The 27,347-nt window shown below is 43.2% G+C and overlaps 1 protein-coding gene across 2 annotated transcripts in view; it reads right to left on the bottom strand.

The window, feature by feature from the left end:
• NTRK2 (neurotrophic receptor tyrosine kinase 2) overlaps positions 1–27,347 on the bottom strand; it is a 212,837-nt gene that overhangs the window by 63,292 nt on the left and 122,198 nt on the right. For both annotated transcript variants that reach the window (XM_068422140.1, XM_068422141.1), the window contains one exon: positions 26,298–26,486. In XM_068422140.1, coding sequence (XP_068278241.1) covers positions 26,298–26,486 — 189 coding nt within the window. The remainder of the gene's footprint in view (positions 1–26,297; positions 26,487–27,347) is intronic.

Below are 27,347 nucleotides of genomic sequence, written 5' to 3'. Positions count from 1 at the left end.
CCTCAGGGGTTAACACACCACAACCAGTACTTCAAAACTACTTGCTGTAGCTCCCTTTCCACACCTTCATAAATGTAAATAAGTAAAGATTTCTGAGCAGGAGCTACTGGAATAATTTTCCTTCATATTGTGTCAAGCAGGTATCAGAAATGCCAGTTGTGGTGGAAACTGGGGAAAAGGGTAAATTGCATCCTAAGGATGGCTATTCTAGCTACATCATTGGGAAAAATCTCTTCTAAAGACTATTTTAAAAGGTATTTTTGCCCAGAATTAACCAAATTGAAAGATAGCTACAGTACCTAGGAGCAAGCGGTTCGAGAACCTGCTTTAAACCTGCTACTGCACAAAAAGTACTGTGCTTTCACATATGGACCTCACTGAAAGCCATAGTTAAGGACAGCTGTGATGACTCCTGCTCCACTACAGTGTTTTTAGTTCAAGCCCAGCTCTGCAGGAGTCTGGTACAACTTCCCCAAATCAGTGACAGGACTGTTACTGAAACAAGCAGTCTTATAGAAAAGAAGTACATCTTGCCTCAGAAATACCTCAGAAATTGGACAGGTCGTGAGTTTGAATGAAAATACAGAACATACACAGCAAATGTGCTGTATGCTGCAGCTTTCCACCCAGTAATTCATATCTGCAGATATATAGGAGAGGAGGATCATCCATGCCATGGAGTTTATTGTCCCAAGTGAGAAGCGCAAGACTGCATGGCTGATGGGCTTAAGAAGGGACGCAAGGGAGAGATTAAATATGGGTAGGGTGCAGTATGAACTCTGAAAAAAAGAAAAGGAAGATGACTAAACTGCTCCTGTTCAAAAGAAAGGGAATCTCCAGAGCTCAGCTGATTAGTAGTGCTAATCAGATTTTCTCCTGTTTTCTCGCTTAGGCATTTTAGGTACTGTTAATTTAGATTTCTTCATCATGAACAGCCTGTTAAAGCTGCTCAGGAACAAGCTAAACATCTGCCCTGCAAAGACGTCCCTTAAAGATTTTATATGCTATCCCTAGTACAGCGAGAATTTGTCCATATTCAAACCAATGTCACAGCCACTTGTTTCTGCACCGTGATGGTTTTTTCTGTTACACTAGACAATCATATTTGGGGTATGCTTAAAAAAAAAGACAGAAACTTTTGCTGGCTTATTTATCACTACTTCTTAGTGACTCAGCTTTATTTTGACGCCACATATTGCACAGCTGTCAGTCTCTTGGAAATATTTCTGCATCCCATTTGGTTAGCTATCCTACAATTTCAAAAGCTTGTAATTGCTTAAGGAAGTTTGCAGATGTAGTTCCCTCCCCAGCTATAGCATGACAATGCATGCCAGAACACAGGCTCTGGCACAGACTTTGGAAATGGATGTGGAAAGGTTACACAATTTTGCAATAAATTCATTATGATCAAGCAGCACCAGTTAAAGCAATCACTCTCCTGGCCAAAGAAATAAGTGAGGAAAAGAAAAACAAAAAAAAAGAAGTCTTCACTTTTCTGATGTCCTGTTGCATCAAAGCACAGGTTGCAATAAGCTGAGAAAGTGTAATGTGCTTCATCTTTTTCAGTTGCTATGGTACAGTTTCTTATGGAAAATTCCTTGTTCTGCGTGATGTTTTTCCTGCCTCATTTGGGATGGCAGAACCGTTCCTTGTGTCACCTGAGAAACCGGGCTGTCAGTTTCCACCTATTGGTGAGAAAGAAACTCATCAGCAGCAGAACTCAATGGAAAATTCCTCGGGTATAAGTTTCTGCGCTGGAGGCCAACATGACACCAGGGAGGAAGGATGGATGGGTCAGGGGCCAAGGGGGCCATGCAGGAGATCTGGCTTCCACCCCAGGGCTGGCCACAGATTTCCTGTGTGAGCTGGGGCAAGGGAGTTAATTCCTGGGACTCCCTGCTCCTGCAGGCAGGACAACAAAGCATCCTTCTCCCATTCTTCACCCTGTACATGAAGCCCCAGGTCTGTAACCTGCCCACAGGCCAAACAACTAGCTACAGGTTACAGGAGTGGGGCCATAGCCCAAAAGCTCTTCAGGCAGGGGTTATTTGGAACTGTGGAGTCCCACAATGCTTCACACAGTGAGGCCTTGTTTGGACCTTGGGGCTCTAAAGTAACGCACACAAATAATATTAAATAATTGAATTGATCTCTGCTCTTAAGTAAAATATCAACATAGGCAAGGAGGGAGAAGTCCAGCTATACTGTACAGCCAAGCAGGAGAAAACATTTGGCTTTTAGAACAGATCTGCAATCTATTTTCTGCATAGATAATACAAAAAAATTGCCAGAAACATGGTATAAAAACGGTATTACAGGATCACACTAGTGATACAAAAAATCAGCCTTTTCACTAGGGGAATTTCTTTTATGTATTAGTTGAATGTAATCTGATTTTAATGTAACATTTTTCCTGCTGCAATGTTTTTCCTTCCAATCAAAAAATAATCAGATTCCACCGCTTTTGATTCATGACAAAACCAAAGCATGGTTAAAAAAAAGAAGGCGTTAACATTTTAACGCAGTTGGATACCTGCCGTACTTCAGAATGCTGAAATTCCCATGGGCTCCCTATGGTGATGAGAAGAGCTTTTGACCTCTCTGAGGAAATGGGTTTTGAAAATAACAAAAGCCTACCTTGCCTCCACAGGTGCCTCTGAGCAATAGATATGAAGCCCTAGTGGAATACAGCCAGTCCAATGGGGATGTGGTGGAGAGGCAACCTATATCAGAGGTCCCACCACAGTCAGAAAAACCTGACAGGCGTATAGCTACCTCCTCCACAAGGAAGAAGAGAAGAGTTTTAGTGGTTGGAGACTCCTTCCTAAAGGGATCTGAGGGCCCAATATGCAGAGCTGACCCCCATCACAGGGAGGTCTGCAGCCTGCCTGGAGCCCGAATCAGGGATATCACCAGGAAACTCCCCAACCTGGTGAAGGCCACAGACTACTACCCCCTGCTGATCTTCCAGACAGGTGGGGAAGAAGCTGCATCCCGTAGTCTGAGGGGGATGAAGAAAGACTACAAGGCCCTAGGACGGTTGGTGAAAGAGTCTGGGGCACAAGTTGTTTTCTCCTCCCTCCTTCCATTTTCAGGTGATGACGTGGGATGGAATAGTAGGATTCTCTCTATTAATGCCTGGCTACGAGACTGGTGCTACAGGCAGGGCTTTGGGTTCTTTGATAATGGCTGGTTTTATAAGACAACAGGTGTGACGGTAACACATGGGAAAGGTTTATGTCGTAGGGGCAAAAGGGTTCTGGGACAGGAATTAGCAGGGCTCATTCGGAGAGCTTTAAACTAGATTCGAAGGGGGATGGGGTAGTAGCTGGGCTTGCACCACTGGGGCAACGCTCTAGTGTTGAGGTAGACCAGGAGGCCTCCCATCCCCCTGGGGTGAAATCGGTGTGCTCAGCTCGCTCCCTGAAATGCCTGTACACCAATGCACGCAGCATGGGGAATAAGCAGGAGGAGTTGGAAATCCGTGTTCGGTCGAGGGGCTATGATCTAGTGGCAATTACAGAGACTTGGTGGGACGCCTCACATGACTGGAATGTGGTCATGGATGGCTATGTCCTGTTCAGGAAAGACAGGCCGCTAAGGAGAGGTGGTGGAGTTGCTCTTTATGTGAGTGAGCAGCTAGAATGTATTGAGTTCTGTCCAGGGGCGGATCAGGAGCGAGTTTAGAGTTTGTGGGTGCGAATTAAGGGGCAGGCTAGCAGGGGTGATACTGTTGTGGGTGTCTATTACAGGCCACCGGATCAGGATGAGGATGGTGATGAGGCCTTCTACAGGCAGCTGAGAGCAGTCTCGCAATTACAGGGCCTGGTTGTCATGGGGGATTTCAACTACCCTGATATTTGCTGGAGGGCCTACTCAGCCAGCCATTCTCAGTCCAGGAGGTTCCTCCAGTGCATTGATGATAACTTTCTGATGCAAATGGTGGATGAGCCAACTAGGAGAGGAGCGCTGCTGGATCTTATCCTCACTAACAAGGAGGGTCTGGTTGAAGAGGTGAAGGTTGAGGGCAGCCTTGGTTGTAGTGACCATGAGATGGTAGAGTTCAGGATCTCATGTGGCAGGAACAGAATAGCTAGCAGAATTACAACCCTGGACTTCAGGAGGGCCAACTTTGACCTTTTCAAGCAATTGCTAGGGGAAATCCCATGGGACAGGGTACTAGAAGGTAAGGGGGCTCAAGATAGTTGGTTAGCATTCAAGGACTGCTTCTTCCAAGCTCAAGATCAGAGCATCCCAGCAAGTAGGAAGTCAAGGAAGGGTACCAGGAGACCTGCATGGTTAAACAGGGAACTGCTGGGCAAACTCAAGTGGAAGAGGAGGGTGTACAGATCGTGGAAGGAGGGGCTGGCCACTTGGGAGGAATATAAGTCTGTTGTCAGAGGATGTAGGGAGGCAACTAGGAAAGCTAAGGCCTCCTTGGAATTAAACCTTGCAAGAGAGGTCAAGGACAACAGAAAGGGCTTCTTCAAATACGTTGCAGGTAAAGCCAACACTAGAGGCAATGTAGGCCCACTGATGAATGAGGTGGGGGTCCTGGAGACAGAGGATAAAAAGAAGGCGGAGTTACTGAATGCCTTCTTTGCCTCTGTCTATACTGTTGGAGGCTGTCCTGAGGAGTCCCAGACCCCTGAGGCCCCAGAAGAAGTCAGGATAGAGGAGGAATCTCTCTTGGTAGATGAGGGCTGGGTCAGGGACCAATTAAGCAACCTGGACGTCCATAAATCCATGGGCCCTCATGGGATGCACCCGCGGGTGCTGAGGGAGCTGGCGGAAGTCATTGCTAGGCCACTCTCCATCATCTTTGCTAAGTCGTGGGCAACGGGAGAGGTGCCTGAGGACTGGAGGAAAGCGAATGTCACTCCAGTCTTGAAAAAGGGCATGAAGGAGGACCCAGGGAACGACAGACCGGTCAGCCTCACCTCCATCCCTGGAAAGGTGATGGAACAACTTGTCCTTGGTGCTGTCTCTAGGCACATCAAGGATAGGGGGATCATTAGGGGCACTCAGCATGGCTTCACCAAGAGGAAGTCATGCTCAACCAACCTGATAGCCTTTTATGAGGATGTTAACCGGTGGATAGATGATGGTAAAGCTGTGGATGTGGTCTATCTCGATTTCAGTAAAGCGTTTGACACGGTCTCCCACAGCATCCTCGCAGCTAAACTGGGGAAGTGTGGTCTGGATGATCGGGTAGTGAGGTGGATTGTGAACTGGCTGAAGGAAAGAAGCCAGAGAGTGGTGATCAATGGGACAGAGTCCAGTTGGAGGTCTGTGTCTAGCGGAGTCCCGCAAGGGTCGGTACTGGGACCAGTTCTATTCAATATATTCATTAATGACTTGGATGAGGGATTAGAGTGCACTGTCAGCAAGTTCGCTGATGACACAAAACTGGGAGGAGTGGCTGACACAACGGAAGGCTGCGCAGCCATTCAGAGAGACCTGGACAGGCTGGAGAGTTGGGCGGGGAGAAATTTAATGAAATATAACAAGGGCAAGTGTAGAGTCCTGCATCTGGGCAAGAACAACCCCATGTACCAGAACAAGTTGGGGACAGACCTGTTGGAGACCAGCGTAGGGGAAAGGGACCTGGGGGTGCTAGTGGACAGCAGGATGACCATGAGCCAGCAGTGTGCCCTTGTGGCCAAGAAGGCCAATGGCATCCTGGGGTGTATTAGAAGGGGTGTGGTTAGCAGGTCGAGAGAGGTTCTCCTCCCCCTCTACTCTGCCCTGGTGAGGCCTCATCTGGAATATTGTGTCCAGTTCTGGGCCCCTCAGTTCAAGAAGGACAGGGAACTGCTAGAGAGAGTCCAGCACAGAGCCACAAAGATGATTAAGGGAGTGGAACATCTCCCTTATGAGGAAAGGCTGAGGGAGCTGGGTCTCTTTAGCTTGGAGAAGAGGAGACTGAGGGGTGACCTCATTCATGTTTATAAATATGTAAAGGGCAAGTGTCATGAGGATGGAGCCAGGCTCTTCTCAGTGACATCCCTTGACAGGACAAGGGGCAATGGGTGCAAGCTGGAACACAGGAGGTTCCACTTAAATTTGAGGAAAAACTTCTTTACGGTGAGGGTGACCGAACACTGGAACAGGCTGCCCAGAGAGGTTGTGGAGTCTCCTTCTCTGGAGACATTCAAAACCCGCCTGGACGCGTTCCTGTGTGATATGGTCTAGGCAATCCTGCTCCGGCAGGGGGATTGGACTAGATGATCTTTCGAGGTCCCTTCCAATCCCTAACATTCTGTGATTCTGTGATTCTGTGAAATGCATAAGTGCTTGAAAAGGGACTCCTTTAGTAATGTCTAACATGAGAATGAAGAGCATTCAAGATATGACAATGCAATGGCACTCCATGGCACAAATTTTCTGTTGGTGCCAATATTTAAAGCTCCATTGACTTCAGTGGAGTTTCACCCTTTAATCCAAGAAGGGTTGGATTTGTTGGATATTACTTGCCGTTACATACAACCACATTTGTCTTTTAGAGTCCCTCCCTTCCCAGATAAGTTCCACAAAAAAAATTAATGGAAACAGGTGTAGGAATGAAAGAAAATGTACTAAATATTGATTGAACACAAGTAAAATTTTGATTCCCACAGCACTGACTTCAGCATAAAGCCAGTAGAAAAATTTGACTGAATGGTGTTAATGATGTAAAATAAAGTTTCAAAGATTTGGCAGCAGGAAAATGTTGATTTTCAGTTACCTTTCTGGCTTTCTAAAACAAAGAATCAAATTTCAGCATTCCAAAGTGGAAAAAAGCATTTGTTTCCCCACAAAACACCAAAAAAAATCTTACCCATAATTTTGAAATATTCGTCCAAATAAACTTTTCATTTTAAAATACCATATTAGTTAAATTTTATTGAAGATGCACATTTTTCCATTTCAGCATTTCAATTTGAAACTTGAGACAAAATTGAATGAAGTGCCCTCTGCTTTAACTTACATTCTGTTTTTAAAGCAGAAAGTAATTTTGAAATGCTGAAATCTCCCATGGGAGGAAAATTCTATTTTTGAACAGCTTTACTTCTGTGCATTTAAAATCTCAGCTATTACTTTGGAACTTTGGAGGGGGGAGGAGCTGTACTGAAGATGGAATAATTCAGTAAAGGCTGCATTATTCTGGTTGTACAAAGTGGTAAAGGCACTAGGACCTTCCTCTCTCACTTTGCATTAGGGTGGAGGAACCACTCTTTCAAGGCTATCATCAGGTGAAGATCCGGATGCCAGTCTCATACAGAAGCCTATGCAAGATGCCTGCACATGAGCACATTGCTCCACTGATCATTATCCTCACTCTCTTCCAGAGGCTACCAAATTTGACCCCCAAGAAACTTATCCAGTAAAAATCACGTGAAAGTGGAAAGGATATGGAGAATGGAAGTTCAAACTCAGCTTTAAGCATGGCGAAGTTGTAAGCAGGATCTAATGAAGTTATAAAAGTTTGAACCAAAACCCAAGATTTGACTACAACTGACTTTTGACTAACTTTACATCCTGATCTCATGCTGTGAGTTAAAAGTAGTTTCTCAGAAAATCTCTCCCAGACTGAAGAAAATTATCATCATCAAAGGAGGATTCTGCAATTTAATTCCTGTGCTGCTGCAAATACTCGTCAATGTATAAATCCTTTAGAAAAGCAAAAGTTTTGCATACAGCAGTATTTTTGTGCTAGAACCCACCATCTGGATTATGATGTGCCATCTCCTCTTCACTAAGGTTGGTGCTATTATATTAATAGCCCTAATACAAAGAAAATCCACAGAATGGCTCCTCTGCTTTTCAGAAACCAATGCAAATCATGCTCTCTCTTAAATATCCAGTCTCTTTGACAATTACAAGCACTGCTGTTCCATATCCCTTACCTCAGCACCCTAATAATCCTTCTCCTCATACCTCCAGCAGCACAAGCAGCAGCCGGAGTCTGGAGGTGGGGGGCACGGATGGGTACAGAAATAAATGGTGACTCAGAAGAGCTTTTTCTTCTTCAGCTGTCTTGTACTCTATTGATCCTTTCACACTCCCCAAAGATATGAGACATTTTATAATTATGACTATAATGAAATGCCATCAGGGATTCAAGAGGACTTCGCTCCTGAACATCTAGAGAAGCAATAAATGTCAGTTTAAAAGCTATAAAACCAAATCAACAAACGGTTAAAGCTGCAGATACAAGGTCCTGCCATGCCGACCTCCAGCTCTCTTCACTGAGGCTCCAGAGGAGCATGGATAAAATTCCCTTCCTAACCCAACCCGGATATTCAATTAGTTGCTGTCAGGATGAAATGCAAAAAGAGGGAAAGCTCAATGAACACATCAGCCTAGTGAAAGGCAATTAAAAAGATCCTTAATCAAACACTGCTGCTTTTAACGTCAGGTAACGTATCAAAAGCAAAGCCCACTTGCCCAAATCCTTTTGCTCCCTGAATCGAAATCCTGAAGTCCCGCTGTCAGGGAGGACAAAACCTAGGTAGTGACTTTAATTGCTTGAACTTTGGAGCAGTACAGCTGCAAAATATTGGCTTAATTGAAGCAAATGACCAACAGGCCTACCCTTTTCTCTTTCTTATCTTTTATTTCCTTTTCCCTCCCCCACTCTCTCCTTCCTTCTCTTTGTCTGGGAGAGGGAGATTTGCACACATCACTGTCTCTACTTCTTACTGGAGCCCTCTCTGGTTTTTGCTTGGATACATGCAAGTCGCGGGATTTTGTATTTTCCCTGCAGTTTCCCTGTTGTCTGAGCATGATTTATCGGCTTCACCTTTCTGATGTCGGTTCAGTTTTGTCCTGTCTAATGAGTTTCATTAGCAATTGTGTCTCAGAGTTTATATTTATGATGCCATGTGTAGAACAGTGTAACCCTTAACAACGTGCTTGCTGGCTTAAACAACACCTAGAGATAAGAATATTTTCTCCATGTTTGCAACACAGAGAGTATTCCCTGTAGCAAACCCTGAAGACATACAGTGAATTCTGTCCATACAGAGCGGCTGTCTGTTAAAGGTAATAAGCAAAATGTTAAAGAGTCTGCATTGCCTTTCCTTTGTTCTGTAATCTTGCTATAAGAGAGCACCACATTAAGAGACTGAATATATTCATACACTTCATATTTTTTGCATTCATGGGTACAGTATGCATTTCATAAATTTTCCCTGGTGCTTTGCTCCACCACCTTTCATTGAGTTGAAGAGGAGGGGAGATGAAGCTTTTGTCTCCTGTGAATCAAACCATCATCTTCTGTGGATCAGACTGAGGACTAGCTGCCCAAAAGTGTAATTTTATTTACAGTCATCCTACAGCTTGCACAACTTAATCAACACACTAAGAACCTCAATAATTCATGTGTATCAGGATGCAAAAATGCTTAGCTTGCACAGTATTAAATGGCCTATTAGTTTACTGAAAAGCAACTACCCAAAAGCTAATTCCAAATACAGTCTTGTCAGAGACAATGAGGTTTGTCACACATGAGGTTAGATAAAGCTTGTTCCATCACAGAATCTGAGATACACATAGAAGTGCTTGCTGGTTTTGGCTCAAATGTGTTCAAATAGGCTTTGATCTATGGCCTCCTTAGCCTGACTACCCAGAAAGTTAACATGCTGTGCAAAATTCCAAGTCCAGCTCAGCACTGACACGGCTTCTAAGGATCTGCCATCAGAAAGCAGGCAGGGAAGGATGGGCAGCTTGTGACCACAGAGGGTTTATACCCAAGCTTGTAAACAAATATTTCCTTTTCTTATTATAAGAGTATGGAGATCTAGGCAAGATTTAAACCCAGGATGGCTATCTTTCATTAGACTGCATTTCCAGTTAAATAATTGCCTTTCTTTCTTAAAAATGAAAACTCCTGTCATTGAGATACGTTTCTGCAGCAGCTTTGCTCTTAGCATGTCTCTGAATTCATTTTGTCTTTCCAAGAGGGATACCTAAAAAAGCCCTCTGTAAGAGGAGAGAAGTTCAGGAGACTATTCTGACACAACTCTTCTGCAGCCTGCTGCTGTATTTCTATATCATAGGGCAGACTCTAGTCTCTCAGCCATTCAAATGTCTCCCAGGACAGCCTTTGTCTGCAGTTGTGGAAGAATCAAAGTTTCTGGAAGACAGCTCTTGAGACAGTTTAGCTAATGAATACTGTGGATTTTAACATGTATGCTTGTATACAGTATACCCATAGAGAAAGGTCAGAGAAAGCTTAACAAAATGTCTCTTAAAAGCTTTTACGGACATTTGGATGGGAAGACTGGTCTGATGAGGCCAAGAACTCACTGTGGGTGGGCACAGCCTTTCATATATGATGAAAAATAAATACTGCACGCTGGGGCAGAGTGTTTTTCCCAAGCCTAGATGAAAAAAAATAAAATTCAAAGATTTCTCTGTACACTTTCTCTCCATTATTAAGAATAACACCCGATGCTTTTCTGTTCTTTTCCCACAGGAACTGCTCTACATATTTCTGTGTACATATTCTGTCCATACACACAAGCTGCAATGTTGAGATGGCAATGCTGTCTTCTGCAGGAGCAATGAACACCTGTGTGCTTTATTCTATGCTGAAATCATCCTATCTTGCAGTCAAGAAAATCCACCAGTCCAAGATAAACCTCTTACCAGTTTGTTTAATGTTGCCATTTACCACAGTCCCGTTTCAGATTTTGAGGTCAAACTCAAAACACACAGAGATCAATAGGCTGGAAAGACTCACGTTGATTAAAATGGGAAATCAGTTCTGGACTGGGTCTCTAGAGGACAGCTATCACTGCAAAGAAAAGTTGAAACTTCTCTCTTCTTCCTCATTTCTGAAAGACATACTTTATTATGCACTGTGTTTATTCCTCAGTGTGGTACAATTTCAGAGTTCTCTAAAATGCTGCCATTAAAAGAGGCAAAAAATTGTAACCTTAAAGCACTACAACATTGTGATTAATGTGTGAAACCAATTCCAGTGAGGAAACTTGCTGCATCAGAATGCATAATGCAAAAGACTTCAATAAATTGGGAAATAGTTACCTTCTAGTAAAACAAAGATTGTCGCAAACAGCTGAATTCAGATTAACTTTCAGAAAGATTCACTGCACCTGCAAAGGAAAGCAAAAGGATTGTGCCTTCCTCTCCAGAAACAAAAGCTAAGACAAAAAGGAAATATATTGTCCAAGAAGGACCGTGTGAATTTGAGGCTTAAGTCTGTGCTCCTGTTCCACATCTTCAGCATAACAACTGTGATTTACTGTGTCTGAAACCACACCTCACTGAAAACATGCAAGCTGACGTCTCCTCTCAGGGATAGGCACAAGACTGAAAGGAGCCTTCCCACAAGGCTGAGTTGAGTGCAGAGCTTTTGAGCTTCATGTCTGATGCCTGCTGGGGCTGGCTGTGGCAGCTGAAGGGGTCCAGCCCATGAATCCAGCCTCCTCAGTGGTGGCCAGAGAATTGATGTGACTTGAAGTCAAAGGCAGTTTACACCTATAGTCAGCCATGGGCTGCAGGAGCTGAAGGACAGTGAACTTGCCTCTGCCCTTCCTCTGCTGCAGAGGGGTGGGCAGCAGTCCCTCCTCCTGGCACATTGTGAATGCAGTGGGGGTTCAGAGCCCTCAGAGCAGTACCAAAGGCTCACTCTGGTCATTACACTGGGTGCAGGACACTAACGCACCTCTGATGATGCCAACACTGTTTGACGTCATTGCCTGCCAGGACAGATGAGCATCAGCTCTCTGCTGCAATGGCTGGGGGTGCCGGCGAGCTGTGAGCCTCTGGCCTTTTAGATGCTTTTGATCCTTTTTCTCTGCTTTCCTGTTCCTGAGGATTTCGGCCACAGGTGGATATAAATATGTGCCTGTTAGTGTCAGGGAAGCTGCTACATACCGTACAGGGAATATCTGCTGGTTTATTAGACAGGGTTAGTATTTAAAAAAAGACATCAATCTTTTTGTCACAGAGCATAAGCTACGTGTTGGAAGACCCAGAACAAATATACTCCTTAAGGTTTATTAGATACTTATTTAATGAAGGATTTCTAATAGGTACAGTACCAGCCATTTTTAGGCACCAGAAAAGTTACTACTGAGACCCGTTGTGGCAATTTGTCCATTCCCGAACTGAGCAGATACAGTATGAAAAATGAGGTGTGAACTTACTATCAACATAGACAGGAATGGCATTGCTGGACAATGCCTGGAGAAGAGAAGGCTCCGGGGAGACCTTCTAGCAGCCTTCCAGTACCTGAAGGGGCTACAGAAAAGTGGGAGAGGGACTTTTTACAAGGGCATGGAGTGCTAGGACAAGGTGGAATGGTTTTAAACTGAAAGAGGGAAGATTTTGATTAGATATGAGGAAGAAATTCTTTCCTATGAGGGTGGTGAGACACTGGAACAGGCTGCCCAGAGAAGCTGTGGATGCCCCCTCCCTGGCAGTGTTCAAAGCCAGGCTGGATGAGGCTTGAAGCAACCAGGTCTAGTGGAAGGTGTCCCTGCCTGTGGCAGGGGGGTTGGAACTAGATGATCTTTAAGGTTGCTTCCAACCCAAACCAGTCTGTGATTCTGTGAAATCATTTTACTCTCATCTGATGATGCAGCACCTTTGTGCACTCCCCGTTGCACAAGTGAACTCCATAGACCGAAGCACCACAAGCAGGTGACCACATGGACAGTCCTGGAAAGAGCAACCCTGTGTAAAGGGTACTTCCACTTCTAAATTAGACGATGAAGAATGAGCCCATTAGCTTTTGCCTTGTGCTTTACCACCCAAGAAGGAGCTTTTCAAGCTTTCCCATACAGTGCTGGTCAATGCATTTCTGTCTGGAGGCAATCCCATTGCTATTCCGGTCTCAACAGCCTCTTGAGTGGAGACTGCAAATACTGCAAAACAGTTGCTTTTCTTCTGATGAGAATAAAACAGGGACAAATCATGTCCTCCAGCACACGCAGTTGGAGCAAATCAGTCATGTATTGTTTCTTCTTTGCCAAAGGCTGAGACTGAGGTTCTTTTGTTTCTTTTCCATTTGTTTCTCCCTTCTTCTGTTCCTCCCTACTTTGTGTGGTACATGTTCCCCTTGATGGGTATTGTTTTCAGCTATTTCTTTTTTTTCACTAAGGCAGACACAGGCCTTCCAAGCTGTGGGCACCAAAAAAAATGAGAGCACATCCTTGAAAGACAGCCTAAGAAACCAAATCTAAACAAATCCTAAGCAACACTCAGAAATGAGAGGAGCTGTGTGGGAATGGCTTCAGTTCAGAAAGTTTCTAACTGAAACTGTAGCTCAAAAAAGTATTCATGTCAGTTGGAAATTCTGTCAAATCTGTATTTCCCTCAAAATTATATAAATTGGAGATTGTTTGAAGTTAGATTTGGCTTCTCACTACCCAGTCTTGGGAATAAATACCCACGTGATAGAGACATCCACCTCGTTTTCCATTCTTTCTTGACAGTGCTGTGGGATACAAACCAAGGTGGGAAGAAGGGAAGGAAGTGCTGCTGTGAGGAGAGCTTCGCTTCCCATCTCCTTAACTCTGACTCCAACACTCCAGTACAACTCAGTGCCACTCAAGGGATCCTCTTGGAGACTGGAAGCCTTTTCCTGCACCCTGTGACCTGTACAATTACTGACTTTCAACAAAGTTTCCAGCAACCAGTTTTCAAAGGTGTTTAGGTTGCTAAAGGCAAAGCAATATTTACTGGAATTGTCCAAAGTACTAAGCTGACTAACACTCTGATTTCTATTGACTAGACTTTACACATCCAAGCTGTTCACAGGCTTTTTAGAAGTCGTTGACTTAGCACCCAAATGTCTTTGAGATTCTCCTTTCATGTGCCTGGAATGGAATTTAGATTTCCCAAATTCAGAAATTAAAAAAAAAAAATCCTTAGTGAGATTATTAGTTATACAGAGATATGCTGCAATTTAGAGAAACAGGAGATAATTGGTATGCATACACCACATATTGTTTCTAAATGCAAACAATACCCCTATGCAATATGTTTTCCATTTAAATGTTTAATTGCCCCCAAAAGCTAATGAAAAATTCACTAGCCAGAGGTACTGCACAACTTTTCATCAACAGAACTTTAACAATTTCGGACCTCATTGCAGGGTCTTGACTTAGGTTATTTGACCCTTTTTTCCCCTGCAGGGGTTTTATACTTCAGTCACAGTGATTCCCCCACAATCTGCAAATAATAGTCTCCAATTATTATGGGCATTGATGGGCTAGAGAGAAGACCAAGCAAGTGTTCACCTCATACAAGATCTGTATGCCTCATGACTTAAGCCAGATACTGACTGGCCTTTGAAGAGCGATAACCGGTTCTCTGTGGAATGTCCTGCTCAATCACAGGCTGAGAAATTCATACCAACCCTCACAGCCCAGAAACTACTGTGCTCGAGGGCTGCCTGTCTCTCCTTGTGCCCCTCAGTCATAGTCCCACTAAGCAGAGGTCCCTTCGACATTCTTGGCAGAGAGAGCAGCTGGTACTGAAAGGTGCTCTCGCTTCTGTCCAACAAACCAAATGAAAACTAGCATAAGGGAAAGTGAGAAAGGGAGGGCTCTAAAAGATGATCATAAAGACGCATTTCAGCAGTTGGGCTTTTATTTGTGTTAATTAATGATGGAAGCGTGTTCCTGGAATTGTCTATCTGCGTAATCATATTTTTTAAATGAGTTAAAAATGATGAGCTCAGGTATTTTATTCTACAAAATATATGTCTAAACTAAAACACATATATTAATTAAGCACCTTCCAGTGAGAAAAAGCCAGCCTTATCATTTTCCCCCAAGTGTTGTTGTGGAAAATGAGAAGCCTGTTGAGAGGTTTAATAAACAAGTTAATGCTGAAAAAAATTATTTGAAGAATATTACAGAATATTTCAGAATATTACCAACTGTGTTAATTTTATCTCTGACAGCATTTTAAATGGCTGTTAGGTTCCACTTGCTGCTGGCCTGCCCTATGCCCGTAACACACATGCAGCCAAGCCTGAGACAATGAGGAGCTCTCCATCAAAACCCTATCAAACCAAAACCAAACATACTTGGTCCTTATGAATCTTGGTGGCATTTTTGCTGGGAAAGGTTTCTCAAGACAGAATGATGATGAAGCTGCACAGACCACAGAATGAAAAAGGTTTGGGAGATGAGCCACCTCAGAACAGCTGATAAGCACTCCTGCTTGCAGGGGGAGACAGGGCGGGGATGGGAGCATGAGCTTTCCATGTCCCAGCCACGCGGATCCACCACCAGCGGGATGCAGTGGGGAAAGCACTTCTCTCACAGAATCTGATAGCCAGAATACAAATCACAGAATCACAGAATGTTAGGGATTGGAAGGGACCTCGAAAGATCATCTAGTCCAATCCCCCTGCCGGAGCAGGATTACCTAGACCATATCACACAGGAACGCGTCCAGGCGGGTTTTGAATGTCTCCAGAGAAGGAGACTCCACAACCTCTCTGGGCAGCCTGTTCCAGTGTTCAATTACCCTCACTGTAAAGAAGTTTTTTCTCATATTTATGTGGAACCTCCTGTGTTCCAGCTTGCACCCATTGCCCCTTGTCCTGTCAAGGGATGTCACTGAGAAGAGCCTGGCTCCATCCTCATGACACTTGCCCTTTATATATTTATAAACATTAATGAGGTCACACCTCAATCTCCTCTTCTCCAAGCTAAAGAGACCCAGCTTCATCAGCCTCTCCTCATAAGGGAGATGTTCCACTCCCTTAATCATCTTTGTGGCTCTGTGCTGGACTCTCTCTAGCAGCTCCCTGTCCTTCTTGAACTGAGAGGCCCAGAACTGGACACAATATTCCAGATGAGGCCTCACCAGGGCAGAGTAGAGGGGGAGGAGAACCTCTCTCGACCTGCTAACCACACCCCTTCTAATACACCCCACGATGCCATTGGCCTTCTTGGCCACAAGGGCACATTGCTGGCTCATGGTCATCCTGCTGTCCACTAGGACCCCCAGGTCCCTTTCCCCTACGCTGCTCTCCAACAGGTCTGCCCCCAACTTGTACTCATACATGGGGTTGTTCTTGCCCAGGTGCAGGACTCTACACTTGCCCTTGTTATATTTTATTGACTTTCTCCCCGCCCAACTCTCCAGCCTGTCTAGGTCTCTCTGAAGGGCAGCACAGCCTTCTGTGTGTCAGTGTCCTGGTTTGGCCTAAACCAGGCCGATTTTCCTTTCAGTGATTTTTACTTTCAGCTAAGTCTCCTCTAAGTAACTGCACTTTCTGAAACTAACTACATGTTTTGCAGACAGTGTCTGCTTCCAGGACTGATAACGCTCGAAGTTTGTAGTTATCGCTGAGGCACCGGTAGGGATGTTGTGCAGTAAGGCTCTTGCTGTACTTAGTCTTAGAGAAACCAAGGTCACTGCTGAATTCCTCACTGCTTATGAGTGAAGAGCCGAAGAGGGGTCGCAGCTGCAGGGGGGAGCAGACAGGGCAGGTGACCCAAAATTGACCAACGAGGGTATTCCATCCCATACACGTCATTCTCGGTATAAAGCAGGGGGATCACGAGGGTCTCGCTCTCGGGCTCTTTCTGCTATGGCCGGTGTCCGAGGAGGACTCCGACTGTTTTCCTGCTGCCCCCGATCCCGATCCGTGCATCCCTGAATCCAGCTCTCAACCGTTGCTAGGCCCAGCCTGGGCCTTCCCGGAGCCTGCCCTGCAGTGCCGGTGGTGACGTTGCCGACATCGGGGGAGCTCGATCTTGGTTTTGTATATATATTTTTATATATTTGATTATTCCAATATTATTATTATTATACTCTTTTTCATTATTATAGGTTTATTAAAACTGTTTTAACTTTCCAACCCGTAAGTCTCTCTCCCTTTTCCCTTTCCCTTTCCCTTCGGGTGGGGGGGGGAGGGTTAACAGAGAGCATCTGCTGCAGGTTTAATAGCCAGCCCAGCTTTAAACCGTGACAGTCAGCCACTCCTCCCAGTTTTGTGTCATCAGCGAACTTGCTGACAGTGCACTCTATTCCCTCATCCAAGTCATTAATGAATATATTGAATAGTACTGGTCCCAGTACCGACCCTTGAGGGACTCCGCTAGACACAGGCCTCCAACTGGACTCTGTCCCATTGACCACCACTCTCTGGCTTCTTTCCTTCAGCCAGTTCACAATCCACCTCACTACCCGATCATCCAGACCACACTTCCTCAGTTTAGCTGCGAGGATGCTGTGGGAGACTGTGTCAAACGCTTTACTGAAATTGAGATAGACCACATCCACTGCTTTACCATCATCTATCCACCTGGTTATGTCCTCATAAAAGGCTATCAGGTTGGTTAAGCATGACTTCCTCTTGGTGAAGCCATGTTGACTGCCCCTAATGATCCTCCTATCCTCGATGTGCCTAGAGACAGCACCAAGGGCAAGTTGTTCCATTACCTTTCCAGGGATGGAGGTGAGGCTGACCGGTCTATAGTTACCCGGGTAAATGATGTAGGAAAGGGAGGGACAGAGCAGGTGAACTCCTGCTGGGTGCATGGGCTGCCATGCAAGCCAATACAACCTCATTCATACCCAGAACACATAAGTAGGAGGGGCATTCAGTGTGGGCCATGGTCCCTTCTGTAGTTCTGATGGCTCCAGGCATAATATAACCTATTGCTATCCAGGGCCTCCCTGCAAGGGACAGATCTGCAAACTTGCAAAGCCAACTGCATGGTCTCCTCCAGAACACATACTGCTAAACTGCTCTCAAAAGTCACAATCTCAGAGCACTGACAGCCTTAATTCCTCAGAGACAGCTGCCAACAAGAGCTGTGAAGATGTTATATGCATCTGAAAAACAACATGGCTGACACTGTAACTGCAAAAAATACTACCCTGTCTTAACTGATGCTTATTGTAGCATCTGTATTCCTGATCATTTTCTCCCAAAATTCATCTTTGGGTGAGCTTGTGCTCAGGGCTAACTGCATTTTACACACCCATGTTTCTTAATAATGATGCACTTGGTGATGAACTCAAGGAAATTGGAAGTAGGGTTTATGAAATAATTCTGGCTACATAGTTATTTGATTTACTTCTGATTTTCTCATACTTGAGTATTTATTAGACTTAAAATTGCTTCCCTGGGATCTGTATTTCTTATTTAGCCAAAACTCTCACTGACATGAAGGAATAAATACAAGGCCCAATCCTGCTCCCATGCTTAGGCTCATGATAAGGAGGTTTTCACAATGGATTACTTTTTTTTCCCCATTCAACTTAAATATAAGTACTACCCATTTAACTTCCATCATGTCATTTTCCCATTATGCTTTTACATATATACACAGGTTTCTGTATATAAAATCAACATCCATAGAACTTAGTATGCAGCACAGAGTCTGAAAGGCATAATTTTATCATTACAACATAAACGGTGCTATTTGTCATTTACGTATTATTGATTTAGCTATGTATTTTAGTGACAAAATAGTGTATGTATTTCTGATACAGATGTATTGCCAAATGACAAACTGAATGTAGCGATGCCACTGAGGTTACACCTACTGAAAAAGCAAAAGGTTGGGTTTTTTGACCTTGACTAATACCCTAATGGCAGAGAATGCTTGCGCATGTGTTTTATTTCACTTCATCTTTCATAAAGTCCTTAATGTGCTCTTCACATGAAGCCCATCTTTATCTGAATTTTGACACTGGACACTTTCCTGAGAGTGTGTGTCATGCTGACTTGCCTTGTACTCTGTTTCTGTAGTTGAAATGCATACTTTGGACCTTCATTTCTCAGATCTCCTTATAACATCACCTGGTTAGCCAGAAGTATGTTTCACATGCTGTGTTTCCAGGTGATAAAACACTCGTGCTATTCATAAATTAAAGATCAGAGTCCAAGGTGCACTTTATTGCAGTTGTATTTCCAGCATTTGGACTCTCAGAGCAAGTAGTTTACCAAATAATTCAGGTCACAGAACAACATTCTGCATGATGAAATGCAAATATTTTGCTGAAAGCAGAATTTCTTGCCTTTTTTATTAGATGTAAATGAACTTAATGGACATATCAAGACCGCAACACAAGTTACTTCTGGGGGCAAAAGTGATTCTATAGGTTCACCTCTACGCTAAATGTGGAAATATCTGCTTCTTCACAGTTCTGAATTTTTAAGGAGGTAGAAACTCATGCTTTTCAAGTTGAAGGCTTCTGCCTTTGGGAGAATTTCGTCCATCTGGTTGGAAGTAAAAAAATGCAGGTCTGCTGAGTCTCAGAATGAGCAGCAGGAGTTAAAAAATCTAATTTCTCATTAATTTATTTATTCCCTTCTCCATTTTATTTGTTGGGCAAAGGAAATATGTGACCACATTATTGGGAAAAATATCTGAGACTCACTATTCTGTGGTCTGGGAGACAAATCTCTCTCCCAGTTAACAAAAGTCAAATGCAACTAATGAAATACACTATAGATGTATGGCTGACACTTCTGCCATATGTATGACTTGAACAATTGCAAAGACACACATTTTAAATGGTGACTGCAATCAGGGATTAAAACATGCAATCAAATTACAAAAGCATTTATTCAAGATGATAAAATACACCTTCATATATCTTTATAACTTTACTCAGACAATATCTCTCTTATACGTTTACCCAGCCAATAAAATATCTCCAGAGTAAAGCACACATGGGATCAGGACAAGCAGTAAATATAACATATATATCCCTCCTTGTAATCTCAACCTCATTCATATTTGGCTTTCAGCATCCAAAGCTTTTTGGTTTTTAGCGTCTGAAGATCCTGAAGTGAGTGCCCTATTAATCCTCCCAACATCTGAATCCTGATTACCCCTGAATGGCAAGACTGGCAAGTTCAGCTTGGACAGTGAGGTTTTTCCTCTCAGTCTGGATTTCACTAATATTGATCAGTTTTGCTCCTCTGCGTTCTGGCTGTTGAAGTCGTGGTGTCTTTTTATAGGAAAATGAGCTGCTTAGAAAATACAGCTCTGCGAACTTCCAGAGTTGATGGAAAATCCCAGGCTTAGGGCTTAGCTGGCTAAGAAACCACTAGAACAGCCTTTCTTTTGTGGTCACTCAGATATAAAAGCCTTTCAAAAGAGATGGAAATGCTGACAGAGTGTTTCTCTTGGGAGACCCTTCTGCTGTGCATGGGGACCAACTCAGTCTATTTTTTACCCTGTAATGTGTGTCAAAAATTAGCCCTATTCCTCAAAACTGTATGAGAGTGTAGGGTCACAGAAACAACCTGGAACATGTCATAATTTGTTACGTGGGAAACAAAATCAAATGGAGATTGTCCTCTGCAGGCAGTCTGCTCATTGTGCATTGCCGTTTTCTGCAGGACACTGCATGTGCAGGATGAGTAGCTCGCAGAAGTGAACAAATCTGCTGCACTGGGTCAGAGGCCTGGCAGATCCCTGTGATGCAGAGGCTCTCTTGGTGAATTTTCCTTTTTGCCTGCGGCTTTCGTATCACCAGACTCTCACGCTCCTGCTCTGCAGTGAGAGCCTGTGCACCCAGCAAGGAAACACATCTGCTGGGGCCATGCTCTGCTGTAGGATTCCCGGGGCAAGGATGCCTGAGAAATACAAACGAAGTGACCACATCCCCTCCTTCTGTTGAACCCACCCTGGCAATACAGACAACTACTTTTTCATATCAAATGGCCCGTTGCTAGTGATCCAACGGTAGGGGAGAAGGCTGTCAGCCTACTCCAAAACGAAGAGAAACCAGTCTGCCTTCCAGCGTGTGAGTAGTCAGAACCACAGAATCAACTGGGTATTGAACTACAAGTAGCTGCACCCTTCCACAAACAACCTGGGAGAAGAAATGCAACTCAGCAGGTCCTGGTATCTCGTTGCTCCCCTCTGCTCTCTGCAGCAGCCATGCCAGGGCCATCTCCCAGGCTGGCAGAGCAGGGCCAGCTCTGCACCCTCACATGCTCCTGCCATGCTCAAATGCTCCCAGATCATGAAATTGAGTTTGAAAAGAATCACAATGTAATAAACAGAAGAAAAACTGTTTCCCTCTTTCCTCAGCTTTCTGGGGTCTGGCTCACATACTCAAGCTTTTCTTCACATTTTTCTTCATTCTAAAATGAAATCTGACATCATCACTGGATTTCAAGACTTATGACTTTAAAGAGAAAAGTCCAGTACTGTACGAGTCATGATAAAATTATAAGAATAACACTCCTATTTCTTTTCTCCCTTGAAAGTCATTCAAGAAGGTGGTGGACTGAAGCAGAGCATTTCTGCAATGTTCCTGCCTAACCAGGACAACCAAAATCTGGTTATGTATATGTTAAAAAGAAATCTGTAGTTAAAGAACAACAAAAGTCAGAAAAAGGTTGAGATCAGCTTTAACTAAATGGTGTAACAAAGCCTAACATGTAAATGAAAATTCGTAAGCATAAATGAAAATTCGTAAGCATAAATTGAGAAGTTCAGTGTTCAAAATGGGATAGAAGAGGGATGCTCTCAAAACTTCTGCCTTTAAAATTAGCATTGCAATTAGCAATTTTACTGTGGAACTGAAGCGATAGACTGTAAGTTCATTTTTTCAGATCAGCAAAATAAATCAAAATTAATTTACAAAAATTACTTCTACCAACTTGTAATCAGCTGCAGACTTTCCTTAACAGAGGCCAACTGGAAGTACAATAATTATTATCTAAACTGCACATTCACACTCCTGTACTTGAAGGAACCCAATTTCAGACTGCAGAAATATAGATGAAATATTGAGACTACCTATCTCACGAATATACCTAAATTTCCCATATGAAAGCCACAATCCACACCACAGCATCTGAAATGCAATGGCTATATGTATGACCAGCGACTGAAAACATCTTGCCACTAAACCACCCATGCACTAATCAACAAGCCTGCCCAGTACACTATTCTCAATCATTGATAATATGTTTAGGGATGAAATCGAGTGAGTTGCAAGTACGGATTAGCTGGGAAGTGTGAACTGATGTCAGTGCAGCTGCTATTTATCCACCCTAGGGGGCCTGAAACCTGGAGCTTGCAAACCTCTCTGTGAAATGGTAAAGCTCCAGCCTTCCTTTCAGTTGCACCCAAACAACCACGGTGACTTTGTGGGGCGGGAGTGTGGGTTACTGGGGTAAGATTCAGACAATTTGATTCCCAAAATCCCAAAACCACCTGCAAGCAGCTTCTTACCCAAGTTCTGCCCTGAGAGTCTCAACCTCGGCACTTCCAGTGACATTTTATGCATGCCCTCTCCTTTTGCTTTTCACATTACTACCAACACAGCAATGTTATTTACTGTCTGCATTTACACCATTAATCATGAAAATATAATAGTAATGGGCTGATATATTCCAAGCCCTGGGCTGCAAGCTAAGTGATGAATGAAGAAAGTCCATAGCCGTGCATGGGGCAATTGGCTTTTTTTCTTCTGTCCTGTTCCAACAGGTGCGGTAGGCTCCATTGGCAAGTTTAGTAACTACAATTTCTCTACAGAGATGTAGAAGACTAATTTTTGAAATACCATGCTATTAATGAAAATACCAAATAGCTTAGGGGATGTGACAGCTCCTAAGATTAGTGAAGCTAACCATCTAGCAATAGTTAGCATCTACGCCTACAAGATACTACATCGTCCAGTTGATTTGAGGTGACAAAAATCTTTGCAAGGTTTGCCATCCATGCAAGGTTTCTGCACCTGGTGATGTTGCTTTACTGCAAAGTGATGGCCCAATTTTCAACAGCAACAACTGAACACTGTTGGTATTTCCCAGGCTAGAGATTTGCAGGCTGACGCTAATACAGCACAACCTGGTTTATAGTGACTTAAGTGCAAAGAGCATTTCACCATGTCCAGGCTGCAGACTCTCTCTCACACATCTGAAATCAGAGTTGTCACTGTTAGCCAAGTACTGCCAAAAAGGAAATACCTTTTGATTTCACACAAAAAAAGGAACCAAGAAGTCTGGTATGTGTCTAAAACATGTCTGTGCACCACAGACTGTAAACTTTCAAGATGAAAATATTCAAGATATTGGAGTGGCAGATGAGCGCACCAGCCAGCAGCATCCAAGGGTACATGGCAGGGAAAGGAAAAGCCAGAAGTGCTGGGATAGGGTGTCAGACAGACAAGTGCCGAAGAATCACCAGTGGGTTTGCTGGCAAGGAAAATGGGTAGTTAAGATGAGCAGCTAGTGTGGGAAATATCAGCCAATCCCAGTTGGAAGATGAAGAGTAATTTTCTACCGTTATGCCAACCGAAAGTACAGATGAGCATTTGTGCTGAAAACCGGGACAGAAATTCAGCCCTTCTGAGTGATGACTGGTACTCAACCCCTCAACTCGATGCGTCTTTGGTCTTCATCAGTTTGTTTTTCCCACCTTGAAAACTGTCTCTCAAGAGGAGGAAAATGTTAGAACTTTTACCCTGAGATTGACTCTTTAGAAGCCATCACTCTTTGGGATTTAGTTACTCGGTAGCCAAAGTACCAATTTACTGATACAGTGATGGAATTTCAAACTAAATTGATCACAATCAACTTTTACATTTTCTTTTAGACTCATACACTTCCAATACTTTATAATGGAGCCTGATATACAGATAACCATTTCTGAATACTGTATCAGTCAAAATATGGCTTAAGTAGATAACAAAAAAGAAACTTCACTTGCTACTCACAGCAGACGTACTCCTTCAACTTCTGTGAAAACTGCAATATAATCTGCATACAGTTTCACCTAGCTCGAAGTCTCACTTGTTCCACAGACCAACATATACTAAATACATAAGAATCTTTTCCAGCATGATTGTCAGTGACTGCTGTGTTTAATGTTAGCGGACAATGGAACTTTGACCAGATAGGAAATACACATAAATGTTAATTATCTTGCTGGAGATGAGGAACCACATGACATCTGGAACTGGCATTATTGTAAACAGGAAAAAGGTATGAGAGCCACTTAGCTTAGAGGTTTATAAATATCAGATACACACATCAGGAGGAGGCTGGCAGGTTAAGAAAGGGCAAGTGCAGCTCTGTAATAATAAGTGAGTGAGAGAGATGGAAAGAGAGAGTATGTGAAATTACTTATGGGAAGACCATTTTTGTCCGAGACAATTTTAATTACGCTGTTTATTGGACAGATGCTCAAGGTGGTGAGAGAAATCTGCCTTGGTTTATACACTACCACAGTTTACGTGATTCTCTTTGCTAAAGCAATAGAAACACAAAGACTAGGACCACCATGAGCAATGTGGCAGAATGCAGAGCATCAGCCCCACAAACCTCCCCAGAGCACCACAGCAAAGTCTTGAGCTGCATCCTGAAAGCATTTATGCACAAACTGAACTTCATGTACTGTGATTAATTTCCCTGATACCATGTGGGTTTCATTGCAGCACACAAAACCAAACACAGACTTACATATTTTTAGGATCAGATCCTATTTAGCACTAGTCAGCCATGATTTAATGTGTCTGTACTTAATGTGCAGTTTACTAAACGTGAGAGAATTCTGTGTTTTGGTACAGTTTAGGTTTTTCCCCAGAACAGCATGTATGTTGTTTCAACACTGATACTGAGAGTTAAATACTCTGTAGTCATTGATGTTTATTTAAACAATTATAATGCTGTCTAATGCATCTCGCAATGGAGGTACAGTAGCCTCATATTTAAAAGCATGGCCTTTTATATAACAGAGAGCTACAGTGGGCATGTTGCCCATTTCTGATTCCCCAGCGGTTTCTATTCTTCAAGAAATTAATGTTCTAAACAGAATGCATCTGTATAACATTCCCCTTGTGCTGATCAAGTATCAGCAATTCAGTGACTACCTTACACATTTCACTGCACATGCTAGGCCAATTTATTCAAATATCCTCTGGCAGAAGAGATAACGGGGCATTTCTAATCACAAAATAGTGCCATGCAAAAAAGCCATGGTAAGAGTGAACATCAGGGACGTACAATAAAAAGGCACAAAAAGACCTTCTGTTGCATTGCAGGAACATCCTTCTGTGGATTGTGCTTAGTGCAACAATCTAGATGTAGATGAGTATTAATATTCACAAGATACTTAAGTAGTCCAGTATCAGTCTTTGCAACCTTAGAAGTCATGCATATGCATATGCATGCATGTCCTAGAGCACAGGTCAAGAAAGACTCCTATTATGGCATTTAAGCTTTGCGAAGTCGGAGGCAAAGGTTTCTGACCTTGGCAGTAAGCCCCTAGACTACGGTTTGTGCTATGAAGAGGTATCATTAAGGGTAGAATACAGATAGGATGTAGTGTCCCTTAGTTGCAAGTTCAGTGCTCACCAGGTACACTGGGAATCTCTAGAGTAACTTCCCAGGGAAACAGTTCAGACTTCCAGTAACACTTCAGAAATGTATGTACATTCACACACACACAAAAAAAAAAAAAAAGGAAAAAAGAGACAGGAACAACCTTCTCTGAAACACTTAAAGACCTTAATGTACTGATGAAAAGTAGTAAGGAGCACAGTTACTATTAATCACAATATCCTTTAGGTATTTTTGCAGTTATCTGCCGCAATGCTAATCACTGGTTCAAAAATCAACATTTCACATGTCCAATTCTAAAACTGTTACTAGGTTTGAAGAGTAGCCTGAAGTTAGGGATACTCTTTTTTAACTATTCATAGTTAATTATGTTTTTCTCTTCATATTTCTTCACATTTCACCTGCTTCTAACTGAACATGAATGAATTTGTATGTGACATTTATTGTCCATCATGCAACCTTCTGCTCTGCTTTTAAATATTCAATATCTTTTCCAGCTGCAGAGGCTGAATTATAAAATGAAATTAAAAGAATTGAAGTTTTACCTCTTATCACTCTTATAACTTTACAAATACTCAGAGTTCAAAGTTAGGTTATGCTCATTGCCAGTACGATCAATTGAAATGCAGTGCGTATTTAACAACAGACTGCCACTTCTGACCTAGGATTTGTTTTCTCCCAAGAACACATTCAGTGCACAGGACCGGCCAAAGACCACTGAAATCAATGGAAAGGCTACTGGTGACTTTGATGGAATATGGATCGGGCTTTGAGCCTAACACTGCTGACTTCATTGGCTCATCATAAAGGCTGAATTTGGCTTTGACAGATGTAAAGCGGTTCATCCCATGTACCTTTAACAAAATGCATTCATTTTAACCCCACACTTCCATTCCCAGGAATTTGGAGCATTCCATCCTGCTAGCTCTGTTAAGGAGCCCCAGCACTTGCACAGGTAAAATGAATGACTGAAACACATAGAGTTGTTTGTACTTACAGGTGTCTGGCTTGAGCTGACTGTTGGTAATTCCAAAATACTGGGGATTTTCGATGACAGGAATCTTTGTCATCCCAATGATGACTGCATCAGGACCCCCCTCAGAAGAAGATGGAGTGTTACTGCCATTTGAGATGTGGTGGAGGGGACTGGCTGAATCGTCGTCATTGCTGATAACTGAAGAAGGACCTAGAGTTAGAAACAAAGATTTTACGGTAACTCAGCACATGGTTCCCTTCCCTCAGACAATTCCTTTGGTGGTTTTTTTTGGACCAGTTTGTCCTCCATCCCCATAGTCAACAGTTCTCTTTGTGCGTCTTGTTGACCTTACCTCAGGAATTTTATATGTCTGGGTGCACTTGGAGAACAGTCGTTTTTTTTCCATTAGGAGTTGGAATGTGAAGCAAATTTTTGTACTGGTAGATCACCTAGACTAAACACATCAGGGTCCAGAATAGTCTATTACTGGGAAAGACCTCCAAATCCATTCAACTCCTTCTGTCATTCTCAGAAATAAGCTATGAAATACATACATTAACTTTTTTATATTATGCCCTTCTTAGATCACACAGCAGCACTTGCCACAAATACAGGGAATGCCTGCCCTCCCTCTGAGGTGGCATTACAACAAGACAAAAGACACAGAGGAGATGGGCTCATCCTGATGTGGGAAGATGGTAATTTCTGAAAGGCAATACAGTTGAGAGACAAAATCCAGGGGACAATTTGAATAGTCACAGAAGGTGCAGAGCAGATGCACAGAAGAGCAGTGGGAAAGACACATCCCATGCCACTGCAAGATCTGGGGTCACTGCAGAAGGGCTCGTCCAGCCCAAGGGAATATCCCACTGGCTCTCCCATCCATACCTGAGTGTAGTCACCTTCCAGAAAGAGGTATTTTGACTAGTAATTCAGTGACAGTTTTTGTTTTGTTTTCACTCTGTGCTTTATATTTTCAATGGAAGTGCCATGGAGGTAAGACCTTGCAAATGGGTAAAAAAAGTCCTGCTTAGCAGTGTCCCACTTCTGTGAGCTGCAGGGGCCTTTGAT

This window comes from Nyctibius grandis, chromosome Z, assembly GCF_013368605.1.
Source record: "Nyctibius grandis isolate bNycGra1 chromosome Z, bNycGra1.pri, whole genome shotgun sequence".
Taxonomy (NCBI): Eukaryota; Metazoa; Chordata; class Aves; order Nyctibiiformes; family Nyctibiidae; genus Nyctibius; species Nyctibius grandis.
The sequence above is the reverse complement of the archived record's forward strand: the minus strand, read 5'-3'. Positions and strand labels throughout refer to the sequence as shown.